General features: G+C 44.0%; 1 protein-coding gene across 1 annotated transcript in view; it reads left to right on the forward strand.

Moving 5' to 3' along the window:
* Positions 1-301: 301 nt before the first annotated feature.
* tafa4 (TAFA chemokine like family member 4) overlaps positions 302-18,682 on the forward strand; it is a 132,604-nt gene continuing 114,223 nt past the window's right edge. The window contains exon 1 of the mRNA XM_002940513.5: positions 302-815. Within this exon, the coding sequence (XP_002940559.2) occupies positions 734-815 (82 nt within the window). The 5' untranslated portion in view covers positions 302-733. The remainder of the gene's footprint in view (positions 816-18,682) is intronic.

The following is an 18,682-nucleotide window of genomic DNA, read 5'->3' on the forward strand; positions in this document are numbered from 1 at the left end:
TGCTGTATATGGGGCTGAACTAAAGAGCAGGACCTGTGGCTGCTGTATATGGGGCTGAACTAGAGCAGGACCGGTGGCTGCTGTATATGGGGCAGAACTAAAGAGCAGGACCGGTGGCTGCTGTATATGGGGCAGAACTAAAGAGCAGGACCGGTGGCTGCTGTATATGGGGCAGAACTAAAGAGCAGGACCGGTGGCTGCCGGTTTATGAGGCTGAACTAACGAGCAGGGGAGATGCCGGGGATGGAGAGTTAGGGGCGGGCAGGGGATGGAGCAGGGAGGGCGCAGTACAACAGTCGCATCTGTGTCTCCTCCAATCAGTTCCATGTGCACTGGGGCTCCTGTTACTCTGCGCTCAGAGCTTCTGTCCGTGCGTCTCTGTGCTGGTGCGACCCCCGGTGCGGGAGAAGGGGGTTTGTATCGCAGGAGCTGCCACACAAGCAGAGGAGACCCCTCCGGCACAAATCCTCCTTTCTCCAGACACTAAATCTCCCATTCTCTCCAGTGATCCCTCCTGTAGGAGCCCAGTGCCTGGCTCTGCTCTATCAGCCTTGGGGTGACTGTACCTTACTAAGCTGGGGATGTAAACGGTTCGGACTATTGTGGGATCACTGCCTGTAACTTCTGTCTCCCAATGTGGGGGTGCTCAGCCTGGCTGCCAACCTCTCCCAATGCTTCTACAGGTAACTCTCCCAGCTACAAAGTCATTATCATCCCCTGACTTACGGATCAGATGCTAATCCCCCACCATGGCACAACCCTGCACAGCCTGCCCTTCCCTACAGAGCAAGAGGAATCACTGACCAGCTTCATCTGTGAGTAGCCTTCTGCCCTAATTGCTAGCCCATACCAATGTTACCCCCAAGCTGTGCCCTGGGAATGGCACATTGATGCATGAGGGGGTGGGGGGGGGGGGGTTAATGCAGTTGAGAAACTTTTTATGCAATAATTAGAAATTCCAAATGATCTATGTGTTCTGTCCATATGTGCTTGTTCATTCTCATTCTATCATTGATATCATTGTTATGATATCCTTCCTTTCATTTATAGTTCTATCTACCTTTATACCTTTATACCACCTGCTGATCTTTCCCTTTATCTATGTATCTATCTACTTATATCTCTTTGGGCAACTTGGATAGCATTGCCACTTGGGTTCCATTCCAAGCTGAGTGTTTATGTTTCCCCTATGGGTGCTTCAGTTGCCTCCCACACTCCATAATGCACCGCTAGACTACTGATAAATGGACCCTTGTGTCTATGTGTCTGTGCTGGGGAAATTAGATTGTAAGCTCCAGTGTGGCAGGGACTGATGGGAATGATTAAACATTTGCTGAAAAGTGCTCAGTAATATGTCAGTGCTATATAATAATAATATAATATAATACACTACTGATCTGGCTGAAATCATTGCATGTTTGCTTTTATCCTGTTATAATGCTCTTGGGCTGAGTATCTCCACATTCAGTTGTCCAGCTTTATGCTGGTGATCAATTATCAAAAATGCTAGGGACCTTGGGTTTTCTGGATCAGAGATTTTTCTGTAATTTGGATCACCATGCACAAAGGCAATGATAGAACAGTTAAACATTAAAGCAATTGAGATAGATTTTTTTTGCCGTTAACATGGATCTGTGCAGCTTGGTTATCCTCATACAGTCTTAATATGACTGATAAAGTGTAAAAATAACAGTTTGATTAGATAGGAAATGGCATTTCTGGATAATAGATCCCATAGCTCAAGGATCTAACAGTTATAACTACTGGTGAGAAGCGGATCCTATTGAGCTTACAGTGAGCAGAGCCGGGCAGCGGCACCTCAGCGTCTGTGCAAGGGAGCAGGGCAGCGGCTCCGCTACTCGGATTATTCTCTCCCATCTCTATAATGTTCTCACTGCTGAGTGGCCAGACAGGCTCGGAATTTCCACCTCATGCCTTTCTGCCTGCAGCTGCCTCTCAAGTGCCGCTGTAATACCATCTAAGTGCTTTCTCCCCAGATGGAATTTGCTATTATCTATCTATCTATTTATCTATCTATCTATCTATCATTTATCTGTCTATCATTTATATAGCTATCTACCTATCTATCTATGTATTCTATCTATCTATTATCTATCTATCTATCTATCTATCATTGTTTATCTCTATCTATCTATCTATCTATCTATCTATCTATCATCTATCTATCTATCTATCTATCTATCTATCATCGTTTATCTCTATCTATCTATCTATCTATCAATCTATCTATCTATCTATCCATCTATCTATCCATCTATCTATCCATTCATTATCTATCTATTTCAATATCTATCTATCTATCTATCTATCCATTCATTATCTATCTATTTCAATATCTATCTATCTATCTATCTATCTATCCATTCATTATCTATCTATTTCAATATCTATCTATCTATCTATCCATTCATCTATTTCAATATCTATATATCTATCTATCTATCTATCTATCTATCATCTATCATCGTTTATCTCTATTTATCTATCTATCTATCTATCTATCCATTCATTATCTATCTATTTCAATATCTATCTATCTATCTATCTATCTATTTCAATATCTATCTATCTATCCGTTATCTATCTATCTACCTATCTATCATTTATCTATTATCTATCTATTATTATCTATTTTGCTATCTATCTGATGTCTGTTTTGGCCATTGTAATCAATTAGTGTAATGAGCCTGGATTGCATAATGAGACAGACAACTTTTGATAAAGGGAGGAGTTACTCCCCAATCCATACGTTATAGTTACAGTATATACATAGCTATTTAATATCTGTAGCTGACAGACACACACTAAAGGCTGTGCTTACACGGCCGCCCCTATGAGCTTTGCTGGAGTCTAGTGGCTGAGAGATAGGGAGCACTTTCCAGTCCCCTGAGCTTGGGAGCAGCTGCTGTTCCTTGCAGCCGTTGGAAATGGATGAGCCGGTCAGGGGACTGATGACCCCCCCCCCCTACCCACTTGCAAGTTTCCCTCCCCAGCACCCAAATGCCTGCAGGATCTCTCTCATTATTCCTTTATGGATCATCAGTATCTCTGTCAGTCCTGTAAGGTGCAATCACGGCAGCTTCTCTAGTGAGGAAGATAAATAAGTTACTTTGCTCTGCCCTTTGGATGAAAGCACGTCGCTTGCAGATTCATACGTGTGTGTCTGGGGTCTGTGCTGCTTGGAAGGACACCTGAAGCACAGGGCAGAGCCTGGACCCTACATTTCTAAGCCTGTCCTGTTGGCTCTGTGCTAGAACAATCTATAGAAAGTCTATTGTACAGATTTCCCATACTGGGAACTTGGTCACTGTCCAGTGCTGAAATGAGTTTTTACCCCATTCTGAATTTTGACTGTGCAAAACCATTTGTCGGGGGCGGAAAACAAGTCTGGTAACAGTGTGAGTAGAGTAAAGTTTTACCTATCAAAGAATAAGAGACATGTCCATGTACTATTTTGAATAGATTAAATAATCATCATAAAGAAAAAATGTGGCCTGTATAATAATATAGCCTCCATGTTCAGTAAATTGATATGAAGGACAAAACACACAAGGATCCCGCAAATAAATAGGAAAAACAATGTCAATTTGTCTCCAACTAAAGAAGCGATAACGACATCGCCCTTAATTGGCAGATGCCACAGAATGCGCCGCCATGCACATTTCCCAATTAAAGTCCAATGTTTTCAAACATAAAAGCAATTAGTATCATAGCAACACAATTATATGTTTCCTGTTCCTTCCATGGCGTGTAGCAGGGCACGGCACACACACACACACACACGGACTCGCTCAGGTACCAACACGGATTGTGACAAATTGTTTGATAGTCGTACAGTTTGGCCGGCGAGAATTAATAACTCAGTCAGATCGGCGGAATCATAGATTTATGAGTGCAATTAGCGGGCTGATTACACATAATTTGTAACACTCTCTCTTATCTTCTTGGGAATGGGCAACTCATTGGGTGAACTCTCTGACACCCTGACGGAAATGCCTCTCTGGGAGGGGAGCGGGCACCGAATAAATATATTATGGGCCTTTATAATGAATAATTAGGTCGGGTAATTTGTTTTAATGTTGTTATGTAAGCTGAGAATGCAGAGAAGTTATTGGAACATAGATGTGGGTGTAAACAGATACACATACATACATATATAGCCACACAGGGGAACACGCACAGACATACAATACACACACACAGGCTATTGTTTGCTCATTCACACATGCATTCTCACATACCAACACACACATATACAGACATATTGCCATTCACACACACACACACACACGAGTATGCATGCCTATATGTATATTTTTTATTTATATAGAGCTACTTGTGTATACAGTAAATACACACTCGGGCAGTCACACACACACATAGGAAAGCTTGCACAGACAATCACAGATAGAGTACATACTATACATACACAGACAAACAGGCATTGGGATTTTGTGTAGTTTCAGTGGGTTTTTTCCCAACACAACTGAACTCACAAATTGAAAAAGCCTGAATGTTTCCTTATTTAGTAAAAAGAAGTGGACGCCAAATTGGCAAAAGAAAACAAAAATGATTGCCTAGGGCACATTCACTGAAAAACACAAAATTCAAAATAATATGAACATTACATTTTATCTATCTATTATCTATCATCTATCTATTACTGTAAGTAGCATAACTAGATATTACTGGGCCCCACAGCAAATTTAGCTTAGGGCCCAAAACACTGGTATGTCTACAAAGATATATTGAAATTACTACTGGGCCCCCCTGCAACTGCAGGGTCTGCTTTCTCTATAGTTACACCTATCATCTATCTATCTGTCTATCTATCTATCTATCTACCTATCATCTATCTGTCTATCTATCTATCTATCTATCTATCTATCATCTATCTATCATCTATCTATCTATCTATCTATCATCTATCTATCTATCTGTCTGTCTGTCTATCTATCTATCTATCTATCTATCTATCTATCATCTATCTATCCATCATCTATCTATCTATCTATCTATCTATCCATCTATCATCTATCTATCTATCTATCTATCTATCTATCTATCTATCTATCATCTATCTATCTATCTATTTATATATCTGAAGACACAATGGGCAAAATGATATGCACATTCTTTTTATATATCAATTTATATACCTATCTATCTCTAGCTCTATCATCTATCTATCTATTGCTCGATCATCTATCTACAGTATCTATCATCTATCTATCTATCTATCTATCATCATCTATCTCTTGCTCGATCATCTATCTACAGTATCTATCTATCTATCTATCTATTTATCTATCATCTATCTATCTATCTATCTATCTATCTTCTATCACATTCTTTTTATATATCAATTTATACACCTATCTATATCTAGCTCTATCATTTATCTATCTATCTATCTATCATATATCTTTTGCTCTATCATCTATCTACAGTATCTATCATCTATCTATCTCTGGCTCTATCATCTATATCTATCTATCTATCTATCATCTATCTATCTATTGCTCTATCATCTATCTACAGTATCTATCTATCTATCTATCTATCTATCATCTATCTATCATCTATCTATCTATTTCTATCTATCTATCTATCTATCATCTATCTATCTATCATCTATCTATCTATCTATCATCTATCTATCTACCTATCTATCTATCTATCTATCTATCATCTATCTATCTATCTATCTATCATCTATCTATCTATTGCTCTATCATCTATCTACAGTATCTATCATCTTTCTATCTATCTATCTATCTATCATCTATCTATCATCTATCTATCATCTATCTATCTATTTCTATCTATCTATCTATCTATCTATCATCTATCTATCTATCTATCTATCTATCTATCTATCTATCTATCTATCTATCTATCATCTATCTATCTATCTATTTCTATCTATCTATCATCTATCTATCTATCTATCTATCTATCTATCTATCTATCTATCTATCTATCCAGATATAGGCATGGCACAAATACTTGTTTGTTCCAAGTGTGGCTTTGAGCAGTGCGAGTGCTGCATTATTGTTGAGGAGCAATGGGAGGAATGCCATTGGAAAGGTCAGCCGAGACTCATTTTCCTATATGCCAAGGCTCGCTTTAGTAACACATTTATTTTGCAGATGTGGGCCAATTTATATTTAGAATCCTATTCTCTCTCTAAATGTTTTCTGTTTTGCTCTGAAAGAAAAAAAAAAAAAAGCTGCCACTCTGATTGATGTAGTTCAACTGTTTGAATGGAGCTGCCCGTGAAGAAGAGGAGCCAGTGTCCTTGATTTGCTCGTCATTGACCCAATATTTGCAGTAGACGCTCCAAATGTTTTTTTCCGCTGTGATTCCGATGTATATTCACTATTGCGGGTGCAAACCCCACTGTTTTGGCTAATGAACAAAAATGCCACTCTCAGCCACGTTCCAGTAGTAAAGCTTCCCCGTGGTTATTAAGTTATTTGTAACTGTAATTGTTATTGGAAGCAGCGACTGCTTATCCCTGTCTGATTCCTGCAACAATGTATCAGCGTCTGTCTAATGAAACCGTGTAGCAGCAGTCAGGGTCGCTGGGCTGCTAATCAGCTGCTACACGGTTTCTGAAGACGAAAAGCACCAAGGTGCAGAACACAAAGGGAGGGACAGACAATTACATTTATAAATAACTTTAAAACCAGTGGAAATGTGGAATGATTGTATATTGGGAAGCTGATTAGAATTATATTTGGTTTCAGCTGCAGCGGGGCATTTGGGAGTTTTTCACTGCAAAGGAATATGCTCTTTGTGCCGTAGTCGTTACCGTGCTGGGAGAGCTGTCCAGTGCTGATAGGAACTGGTGGAGGCCCTGTGTACTGTGTGTAACTATTGCTAGGGGCAGCTGGGGTAAATGTACTTTCAAAACGTTTTGTGGCAGTGCAGCAAAGCAAGACCAGGTCAGGGGAACTGCAACTGTGAGACAATGCATACAATGAGTGATGTAACTATATAGTGCTGAACACCCCTGCAAAAAATCTCTTGAGGGGCCCAACACCCCCTACCCATCCTGTCACGCCCCCCCCCAACCTAGTTGCATCTGCCCTCTCCCTGCCCATCAAATCTCAGGTAGGAAAGTGGCTGGGGAGAGGGGATGTCTCTACAGCTATAGATGGAGCAGACCCCATGGTCTGGGTCCCTCTATCCCCACAGGGTTTGCTTCCTCTATAGGAAGGGACCAGTGGCGTAGCGTGGGCTTTCGTCGCCCGGGGCCGACCAGAAATTTGCCGCCCCTCTATTTAGTTATTCTTAAAAAAAATAGACAAAATAAAAAAAGCAGCATTAAATTTTTTTTTTTTTTTGATTGAATTTGAAATGCGGTGCGCATGTCATAATTGTAAAAAGTGGATTCAGCTGTGCGTCCGTGGCTGCCCATGGTGGCAGGGCCGCCATCAGAAATCACAGGGCCCCTCCCATCAGTACAGGACACACAGACATAAAAAGTATTAGGGTCACCCTACCACAGTGCCCCCTAACACTATGCTGGCCAGGCCCCCCTAACGCTATTCTGGCCACGGTCCCCCCATACAACTGCCCCATAGACAGTACACAGTGCCCCCAATTGCCCCATACACAGTGCCCCCCACACACATTGCCTCCAATTGCCCATAGAAAGTGCCCCAATTTCCCCATAGACAGTGCCTCCAATTGCCCCATACACAGTGTCCCCATAGACAGCCCCCTCCACACAGTGCCCCTAATTGCCCTTAGACAGTGCCCCCAATAGGAAGTGCCCCCATACACAGTGCCCCAATTTCCCCATACACAGTTCCCCCATAGACAGTACCCCCCAAAGACCTTGCCCCCCCACAGAAAGTGCCCCCCATACACAGTGCCCCAATTGCCCCATACACAGTTCCCCCAATAGAAAGTGCCCCCATAAACAGTGCCCCCAATTGCCCCATACAAAGTGCCCCCAATAGGAAGTGCCCCCATACACAGTGCCCCAATTGCCCCATACACAGTGTCCCCATAGACAATACCCCCCAAAGATCTTGCCCCCAATAGAAAGTGCCCTCATACACAGAGCCCCAATTGCCCCATACACAGTGCCCCCAATAGGAAGTGCCCCCATACACAACACCCCACAAAGTGCCCCCAATTTCCCCATAGACAGTAGCCCCCACACAGTGCCCCCAATTTCCCCCATAGTACATACCCCCAACAGACCATCGGCGGCGGCTCCTTCTCTCTTACAGGCAACAGGCGCTTCTATAAGGTTGCGCCTCGTCGCTGACGTGTGACGTCATACGCACGGGCGCAACCTTATAAAAGCGCCTGTTGCCTGTAAGAGAGAAGGAGCCGCCGCCGCCCCTTCTGATATGCCGCCCGGGGCCATGGCCCCCTCGGCACCCCCCTCGCTACGCCACTGGAAGGGACAGTGTGTATAGTAGTGCTGTGGGTTAGTGTGTATAGTAGTGCTGTGGGTTAGTGTGTATAGTAGTGCTGTGGGATAGTGTGTATAGTAGTGCTGTGGGTTAGTGTGTATAGTAGTGCTGTGGGGTTAGTGTGTATAGTAGTGCCTGTGGGTTAGTGTGTATAGTAGTGCTGTGGGTTAGTGTGTATAGTAGTGCTGTGGGTTAGTGTGTAATAGTAGTGCTGTGGGTTAGTGTGTATAGTAGTGCTGTGGGAAGTGTGTTAGTAGTGCTGTGGGTTAGTGTGTATAGTAGTGCTGTGGGTTAGGTGTATATAGTGCTGTGGGTTTGTATAGTAGTGCCTGTGGGTTAGTGTGTATAGTAGTGCTGTGGGTTAGTGTGTATAGTAGTGCTGTGGGTTAGTGTGTATAGTAGTGCTGTGGGTTAGTGTGTATAGTAGTGCTGTGGGTTAGTGTTTATATGCTGTGGTAGTGTGTATAGTAGTGCTGTGGGATAGTGTGTATAGTAGTGCTGTGGGATAGTGTGTATAGTAGTGCTGTGGGTTAGTGTGTATAGTAGTGCTGTGGGTTAGTGTGTATAGTAGTGCTGTGGGTTAGTGTGTATAGTAGTGCTGTGGGTTAGTGTGTATAGTAGTGCTGTGGGATAGTGTGTATAGTAGTGCTGTGGGTTAGTGTGTATAGTAGTGCTGTGGGTTAGCGTGTATAGTAGTGCTGTGGGTTAGTGTGTATAGTAGTGCTGTGGGTTAGTTACATAGTTACATAGTTACATAGGGTTGAAAAAAGACCTGTGTCCATCAAGTTCAACCCATCCAAGTAAACCCAGCACACCTAACCCACACCTACCAATCTATACACTCACATACATAAACTATAAATACAACCACTAGTACTAACTGTAGATATTAGTATCACAATAGCCTTGGATATTCTGATTGATCAAGAACTCATCCAGGCCCCTCTTATAGGCATTAACAGAATCTGCCATTACCCCATCACTAGGAAGGGCATTCCCCAACCTCACTGCCCTCACCGTGAAAAACCACCTACGCTGCTTCAAATGGAAACTCCTTTCCTCTAATCTAAAGGGGTGACCTCTGGTGCGCTGATTGTTTTTATGGGAAAAAAGAACATCCCCCAACTGCCTATAATCCCCTCTAATGTACTTGTACAGAGTAATCATGTCCCCTCGCAAGCGCCTCTTTTCCAGAGAAAACAACCCCAACCTCGACAGTCTCACCTCATAGTTTAACCCTTCCATCCCCTTAACCAGTTTAGTTGCACGTCTCTGCACTCTCTCCAGCTCATTAATATCCTTCTTAAGGACTGGAGCCCAAAACTGCACTGCATACTCAAGGTGAGGCCTTACCAGGGACCTATAAAGGGGCAAAATTATGTTCTCATCCCTTGAGTCAATGCCCTTTTTTATACAAGACAGCACTTTATTTGCTTTAGTAGCCACAGAATGACACTGCCTGGAATTAGACAACTTGTTATCAACAAAAACCCCTAGATCCTTCTCCATTAAGGATACCCCCAACACACTACCATAGTATAGTAGTGCTGTGGGTTAGTGTGTATAGTAGTGCTGTGGGATAGTGTGTATAGTAGTGCTGTGGGATAGTGTGTATAGTAGTGCTGTGGGATAGTGTGTATAGTAGTGCTGTGGGATAGTGTGTATAGTAGTGCTGTGGGATAGTGTGTGTAGTAAGACAAGATTGTGTTGGTGAAGGGGCTGTAACTGTGTATTGCCTATTACCCGGGCACTGCAGCCCATTGTGCCTTACTACACACCCAGCCAATGCCGACACTGAGAGTGAATGTGTAGTTGCTGTGTGTGAAGCTGAGGCCCCCCCCCACACGCGTGTTACTCAGCCCTCGGTACAGACAATCCCATGTACTTGACCTACTTCACCTCTTTCATTTTTCATACATTTAACCCTTTGAGCCCCGCCCTCCCGGCAGAGAATCCCCAGGGAAAGCCACGGATTGGCAGCAGAGCATTGCACCAGTTAATTCCTGCAGGTCCCGCTGGAAATTATTACTCATTTCCAGTTGTTTATTAGAAAAGGCACAACGTGGGCGCTGGGAGAGCCGAGCCAAGGAGATGCCACCCTGCCCCCCTTTAATCCACTTCAGTTACAGATTCATTTGGATTCCTGCCGCAGACTGCGCTGGTTTCTGTGCTGCCCTGCTCAATCCCTGTCAGTTACTGCCATTTACACTGATGCATGTATTTGCTGTATAAAGCTGCAGGACCCCAGAGTAGGGGAGGCCCAGATACATGGATCTGTTCCATACTATAAATATAGCCGAGCTCATGTGATGCCCTAAAGCATCTGGCCGAACAGAGGCAACAAGGTGTGAGAGGCGCGAAACATCATATATTGGCCATTCCCTTACCATCCCCTCTCCAGCCTACTTCAAGCCATCACGCCATTCCTGCCTGCAGCCCTGCAGCAACAGATACATCACAGTAGATTATCAGTAGGGACGGTCCCTATGAGCAGATGTGCCAGGCCTTGTCCTCTTCTGCTTTACACCTTTCTTAGCATTTAAAGGAGAAATAAAGCTATTTCTTCCAGCCCAGAGCCACCACAGCAATGAGAATCTGTGCCCCCAAAGTTGCCCCCAGTAGCCCCCCTCTGCTGATTCCCTGCACATACTCTGTGCTGCTGTCACTGAGCTTAGGGACTAACAATATACAGTATGTACATACAGGGCCACCATCAGAAATCATAGGGCCCCTCACAACAAAATTTTCTGGGCCCCCCCCCTCCTCCCATGACCTGTCCCCCAATGGCCCCTCCCCCAGTGACCCCTCCCATCCGTACAAAAGACACACAGACATTGGTAGCCAGGCCCCCCTAAAGCACTGGTAGCCAGGGCCCCCATAAAACATTGGTAGCCAGGGGTTACGTTTTGCATTGTTGCAAGGGCAAGGACCCCCTAAAACATTGCTAGCCAGCCCAGGGCCCGCTAAAACATTACTGGTCCTCCCCTAGTGTCTTCATACTGTGGCCCACTCCCCGCTGCTTCCCCACTGCTTCCTCCCACTCCTCCCAGCATCCTCCCCAGCATCCTCCAGCTTCCCCCCAGCATCCTCCAGCTCCCCCCAGCATCCTCCAGCTTCCCCCCAGCATTCTCCAGCTCCCCCCAGCATCCTCCAGCTCCCCCCAGCATCCTCCAGCTCCCCTGCAGCATCCTCCAGCTCCCACCCCAGCATCCTCCCAGCATCCTCCCCAGAATCCTCCAGCTCTCCCTAGCATCCTCCAGCTCCCCCCCAGCATCCTCCATCTCCCCCCAGCATCCTTCAGCTCCCCCCAGCATCCTCCAGCTCCCCCCTCAGCAACCTCCTGCTTCCTGCAGTCCTCCCCAGCATCCTCCAGCTTCCCCCAGCATCCTCCAGCTCCCCCCAGCATCCTCCAGCTTCCCCCCAGCATCCTCCAGCTCCCCCAGCATCCTCCAGCTCCCCCCAGCATCCTCCAGCTCCCCTGAAGCATCCTCCAGCTCCCCCCCAGCATCCTCCCAGCGTCCTCCCAGCATCCTCCAGCTCTCCCCAGCATCCCTCCAGCTCCCCCCCAGCATCCTCCATCTCCCCCAGCATCCTTCAGCTCCCCCCAGCATCCTCCAGCTCCCCCCTCAGCAACCTCCTGCTTCCTGTGGCTCCCCCCCAGCATCCTCCAGTTTCCCCCTCCAGCGACCTCCTGCTTCCTGCAGTTCCCCTCCAGCATCCTCCATCTTCCCCCCAGCGACCTCCTGCTTCCTGCGGCTCCCCTCCCCTCCTTCTCTGGCTGCGTCCCCTTGGTATGTCCCCCACTCCCTGCTGCATCTGCACACTTTTCTAAGGTGTAACCACGTGTAACCAATTGAATTACCCGCTGACCACCAATGACAGGGGGCCCAAGCTAAAAAACTGTATCATGGCAGGGCCCCCTTTAAAGTGACGATCGTCTGGGCCCGGGACAACTGTCCCCCCCTGTGCCCCCCTGACGGCGGCCCTGTGTACATAATAAAAAAGTCATAATACAAGGCTGATTAGCAATTAATTCAGATTCACAGTACATGGCAGCATAGAAACCAGTGCACTCTGCATCAGAATTGATTCATAATCACTTCTAGGAAATATGAACCTCGCTATCTACTAAAGTGTTGATGATTTCCAATGACCCCTAAGCTTAGCTTCCCCACGGCAGCCCAGAGCCCACTGAGCACGTGCAGTGCCACTGACACACACAAGACGGCCTAACAAGATCCAAGATGGGGAGCTGCTATAGACAACTTTAAAGGCCTGGATCGTAATTGTTATAGGGCTGCTGGGCTGGTACAGTAGGTTCAATATATATAATACAGCATTTCTAGCCATATTCTTTGTATAGCTTTAGTTCCCCATTGATGTAATAAACCACATATACGTATATATATATAATTGCATTTCATTCAGACCCCAGGCGTTTACATAACGTTGCCCGTCACCCTCAGCCTTACAAGGACCCAGTTTACATTAAGGGAAAGGCAAACAAAGAAACCCAACACGAGGCATTAGCCCATTTGGATACGGAGGTGGGAAGGGGTTATTCCTTCTTGACCTCCATCATGGCAATCAGCGTTCTCCATAGATCAATAACCTTGAACACCTCCCGCATCATTGAGAAAGAAAAAATGAGATATTTATACTTCAAATGAGTGCACATAATTGCCCATTAGAACCAACACGGATATAGTGGCCCCATCATGAGGAACCCCTTTCTTTGCTGATGCTTAAAACGCCTTCTTCTGTTTGCAGTGGACGGCTCTGTTCTGAAAAGAATTCACTCGAGAGATCCTCATACTGACCTTGTATGTATTTATATACTTTCATTGCGTCGCCTCAAACGTGCCCTTTTCATGGAGACAAACAGTTTTAAAGGGGAACTGTCAGAACCACGCGTCCGGGCCGTAACAGATGTTTAATACCTTCAGTGATAGAACGTCGGGGATTGGTGTCAAGCCTTGGGAAATGACTTGCTATTAGTGAGGAGCAAATCTTTCGCGAAAAATTTGCGAAACGGCGAAAATGTCGTGCGACAAAAAAAATTGTCACCCGCGGCTATTATTTTGTTGCGCAGCTATTGTTTCGTCACCCGCGGCTATTATTTTGTTGCGCAGCTATTGTTGCCACAGGCGACGAAATAATAGCTGCGGGTGACAAAATAATAGCTGCGGGTGACAAAATAATAGCCACGGGCGACGAAATAATAGCTGCGGGTGACAAAATAATAGCCACAGGCGACTAAATAATAGCCGCGGGTGACGAAATAATAGCCGCGAGACAAACTAATAGCCGCGGGCGACGAAACAATAGCCGCGCGACAAAATAATAGCCGCGGGGCTATTGTTTCGTCGCCCGCGGCTATTATTTTGTCTCGCGGCTATTATTTCGTCGCCCGTGGCTATTATTTTGTCGCGCGGCTATTATTTCTTCGCCCGTGGCTATTATTTTGTCGCGCGGCTATTATTTCTTCGCCCGTGGCTATTATTTTGTCGCACAGCTATTGTTTCGTTGCCCGCGGGTATTATTTTGTTGAGCGGCTATTATTTTGTCGCCCGTGGCTATTATTTTGTCAAGCGGCTATTATTTCTTCGCCCGTGGCTATTATTTAGTCGCACGGCTATTATTTCGTCGCCCGTGGCTATTATTTAGTCGCACGGCTATTATTTTGTCGCCCGCGGCTATTATTTTGTCGCCCGCGGCTATTATTTTGTCAAGCGGCTATTATTTCGTCGCCCGTGGCTATTATTTCGTCTCACGGCTATTATTTCGTCGCCCGCGGCTATTATTTTGTCGCACGGCTATTCTTTTGACACCCGCGACTATTCTTTTTTGATGCCGGCAACAATTTTTGGAGTGGGACCCTAATTAGAGCTCAGCGCTTTAACACCCCCTCATAAACATTAATCCTACATGCAGATTGCCTTTTTTATTTGCTTTTTATGCTATTTATGTTTATGGCTTGTGTTTTTGCTTGTGTTAGAGCTTGGGACTCTAACAACCCTCCGAAAAAGGTTAATCCCCCATGTAAGTTCCTTTTTAAATAGGGTAGTCTCCCTGACCTGAAGACTACCCTTAAGGTGGCCATACACAGGCTGATTTTAGCTTATCTACCCGTGTATGGGCACGAACAACGGGCCTCCCCAACTGGCATCTGGCCTGAAACCAGATCTCCATTGGGCAGGTTTGATTTTTTTCATCAGATTGGGGACCACCTGGTACCCGAACTGATGGTGCGTATACCTGCCACTTTCATTGGATCAATTGACCCTGGAGCCAAATCACCAAATTAGCTTAATATTGCCCACCCGTATATCGACATATTGGGAGAAGATCCGCTCCATGGCAATCTCGCCAAGTGATCGGATCTTACCATGTATGACCAGCTTTATACGCTGGGCCTATGTTTATGGCTTAAGTCTCATATAACTAAACCTTTTGCATTTTTATGATTGTGCCATACCATTAATATTTTGGCTATTGGGTGTTAAACCTCAGAGCTTTAACACCCCTCAGAAACTCCCAGTACAAACTGCAAGGGAGCTTACATTGTTCCATCATGAAATTCTGAAATGATATCACTTGGTAAAAATAGATAGAACTGAATTCCAATTATATTTTTACTTTTTGGGGGGGGGGTTAAGGGAATATGTAACCAGATAAAGCAGGTCATTTATGATTGCAAGTGCATTGAGCAAAATACAACTTGGAGAGTTTTCCCATAATGCAGTGTTCTACCCAAAATTCCAGCATTGTTGTTTCATGCCAGGGGGTGTTGCTCCTGATGCAATTGTGGCCAATGCATCGCAATGAATGCAATGAGTGTATTACTAATGTGAATATACAAGTTGCATGTTTTATATCCAGCAGTATGTAACATTGGTGGTTTGTCTGTTTCAGTTAATGACCCTTGCCTGTTAATATATATATACAGGTATAGGACCCGTTATCCAGAATGCTAGGGACCAAGAGTATTCCGGATAAGGGGTCTTTCTGTAATTTGAATCTCAATACCTTAAGTCTACTAAAAAATCAATAAAACATTAATTAAACCCAATAGGGCTGTTCTGCCCCCAATAAGGGGTAATTGTATCTTAGTTGGGATCAAGTACAGGTACTGTTTTATTATTACAGAGAAAAGGGAATCATTTAACCATGAAATAAACCCAATAGGGCTGTTCTGCCCCCAATAAGGGGTAATTATATCTTAGTTGGGATCAAGTACAGGTACTGTTTTATTATTACAGAGAAAAGGGAATCATTTAACCATTAAATAAACCCAATAGGGCTGTTCTGCCCCCAATAAGGGGTAATTATATCTTAGTTGGGATCAAGTACAGGTACTGTTTTATTATTACAGAGAAAAGGGAATCATTTAACCATTAAATAAACCCAATAGGGCTGTTCTGCCCCAATAAGGGGTAATTATATCTTAGTTAGGATCAAGTACAGGTACTGTTTTATTATTACAGAGAAAAGGGAATCATTTAACCATCAAATAAACCCAATAGGGCTGTTCTGCCCCCAATAAGGGGTAATTATATCTTAGTTGGGATCAAGTACAGGTACTGTTTTATTATTACAGAGAAAAGGGAATCATTTAACCATTAAATAAACCCAATAGGGCTGTTCTGCCCCCAATAAGGGGTAATTATATCTTAGTTGGGATCAAGTACAGGTACTGTTTTATTATTACAGAGAAAAGGGAATCATTTAACCATTAAATAAACCCAATAGGGCTGTTCTGCCCCCAATAAGGGGTAATTATATCTTAGTTGGGATCAAGTACAGGTACTGTTTTATTATTACAGAGAAAAAGGAAATCAGTTTTAAAATTCTGAATTATTTGATTAAAATGTAGTCTATGTGAGACAGGCTTTCCATAATTCGGAGCTTTCTGGATAACGGGTTTCTGGATAAGGGATCCCATACCTGTATATATATTTATCTGTAACTCTCCTGTTATTATAATCCGTGCAACTTGATGGCGCTGTAGAAGGAAACTATGATGATCTATTATTGTGCCTGATCCTTTTTTTAGGCAGTGATTATATGTAGAGCCCACATTAGTAAAACCAGCCACACTAGAGTTCTACATTTTTTTTTCTCTCCAAATATGAAAAGCTTGGGTGCCTCCGATAATTGGATAACACGGGCGTATTATACATGCAGATGTATGCCCCGGCTTTACCATGATCACATTAACCTCTGCAGCTCTCCGCTCTCTTCTGCAAGCGGAAAAATAAACTTCCACCTTCTATTAACGTTCAGGGGAATTTTAAACAGACCATTAACGTTAGCGCCGGTTCTGCAAAGCAACAAGGTTCATCTTCATGAATCACAAACTTCATATAAAGGGCAACTTCACCTAAAAACAGTTTTTTTGGGGGGATAATGAAAGAGAATGTCAGTCTAAGCAAATTCCCATTATACATTCATTCAGTGTTCTTAGCGGTTATTTGCAAATGTATTTGCTGTCGAAAGCAGGATCTGTCGGATTGTTTATATTCTCTGAAACAGTGTCGCAGAGGCCAGCGGATTTAATAGACCTGGAAGAGGACCGATATTTGCGACAGAGACGGAAAGGGATAAAACAAACACTGGATTTGCAAAGTATTTAATGAATGTATAATGGAAATGGACATTTACTGTCAGTGTGCAAACAGTTTTTTTGGCTAAAGTTCCCCTTTATTTCTTATCACTTCTCAGTTTGGTTGGGCATTAGGTGGTACATTTACCGTATATACTCGAGTATAAGCCTATAGGGTGGGAAATGCAGCAGCTACTGCTAAGTTTCAATAATCAAAAAAAGAAAACTGGAAAAAGGTATTGACTCGAGTATAAGCCTATAGGGTGGGAAATGCAGCCGCTACTGCTAAGTTTCAATAATCAATATAAATGCCAATGAAATTACATTAAATGAGGCATCAGTGGGGTATATGTTTTTCAATATTTTTTTCAAAGAAAAACAGTAAACTAGCTCTGTAAGCGGAGAAGAGGGTCAACAAAAACAATACAAGAGTAATACCCCCTTAGCTCAATCAGCAACCAAGCTAAACACAAAGAGTTAAAAACCTTCAAAACTATGATTTATATAGAATATAAAGTGCAATGATGAAGATGAATTTGGGAGCGGGCCAGGGCACTGGAGGGTCTGGTTGCGGGGGGCCTAATTTGCACACAAAAGAGAGAGGGTGCTAGTCTGGAGGGACCCATGGCACCCGACTCGAGTATAAGCCGAGGGTGACTTTTTCAACATATTTTGGGTGCTGAAAAACTAGGCTTATACTCGAGTATATACAGTACATACCCCCCCATTACACAATCCTGCAGCCTTGTGCCTTCATTCCCAGCACCGTTAAGGAATACATTTCTCCCTATATAACGAGCAGGAACATTGCTGCAATTTTCTCTCCCACTCATGTCGTTCCGTAATAAACACAATATTATTGTACTTTCTAGCTTTTAATAATTCAGCATATTTCTACATAGGGGAACCTGCAGTTCCTTGATGGCGGTTGCAGAACTGTATATGGGAAGGGGTCGTACACCTGGAGCCCACTTGTATATTTTGCTTACATTATATATATAGAAGATAAGGATGAATTGTTCATCAAGCTCAGTCTTTTCCCTGTGCCAATTTAATCTGTAATTCTGAAAAGGCTGATAATGCTTAAGGGCACGTCCCTGCTACGGCCAATTACGGGCACGTTTGGCTGGTGTTAATCATGTCCCAGGGCTCTTGTAATGGCTAAAGAAAGCCGGTGGTGTGCCGCACAGACAGTGACAGGGCTGGAAAGTAAAAGCCGACCAACAACATATTACAAGTCTGGGGAAATAAAGAAAAGGGTAATAATTATACATACACCTCTCAGTGTTTCTGTTAGATAAATCCGTAGTTAGGATAAAAACTAAAGGTACACTGTGCCATTAGAGCTGCTGCCGACTTGTTAGGGTCTCTGACCCCCCTTGTAAAAATGGTACTGCCCAAGGGGCACAAAAGCACAGAAATCTCGTTCACGGGGGCAGACGCAGGTTACGACGCTCTGCTTTGGAGCACAGAGACCTGCGGCAATTCATTTAGCATGGAGGGCAGGGCGCCAAGTGCAAATTTCACCAATTGTTTTTGCACATTTAGTAATTGACCCCTCATATGTTTAAGCCCCCCCGGTGGCCATTGTACAGTTGCATCAGTCATGACCCAATGT

The sequence above is a fragment of the Xenopus tropicalis genome, chromosome 4 (genome assembly GCF_000004195.4).
Source record: "Xenopus tropicalis strain Nigerian chromosome 4, UCB_Xtro_10.0, whole genome shotgun sequence".
Lineage (NCBI taxonomy): Eukaryota > Metazoa > Chordata > Amphibia > Anura > Pipidae > Xenopus > Xenopus tropicalis.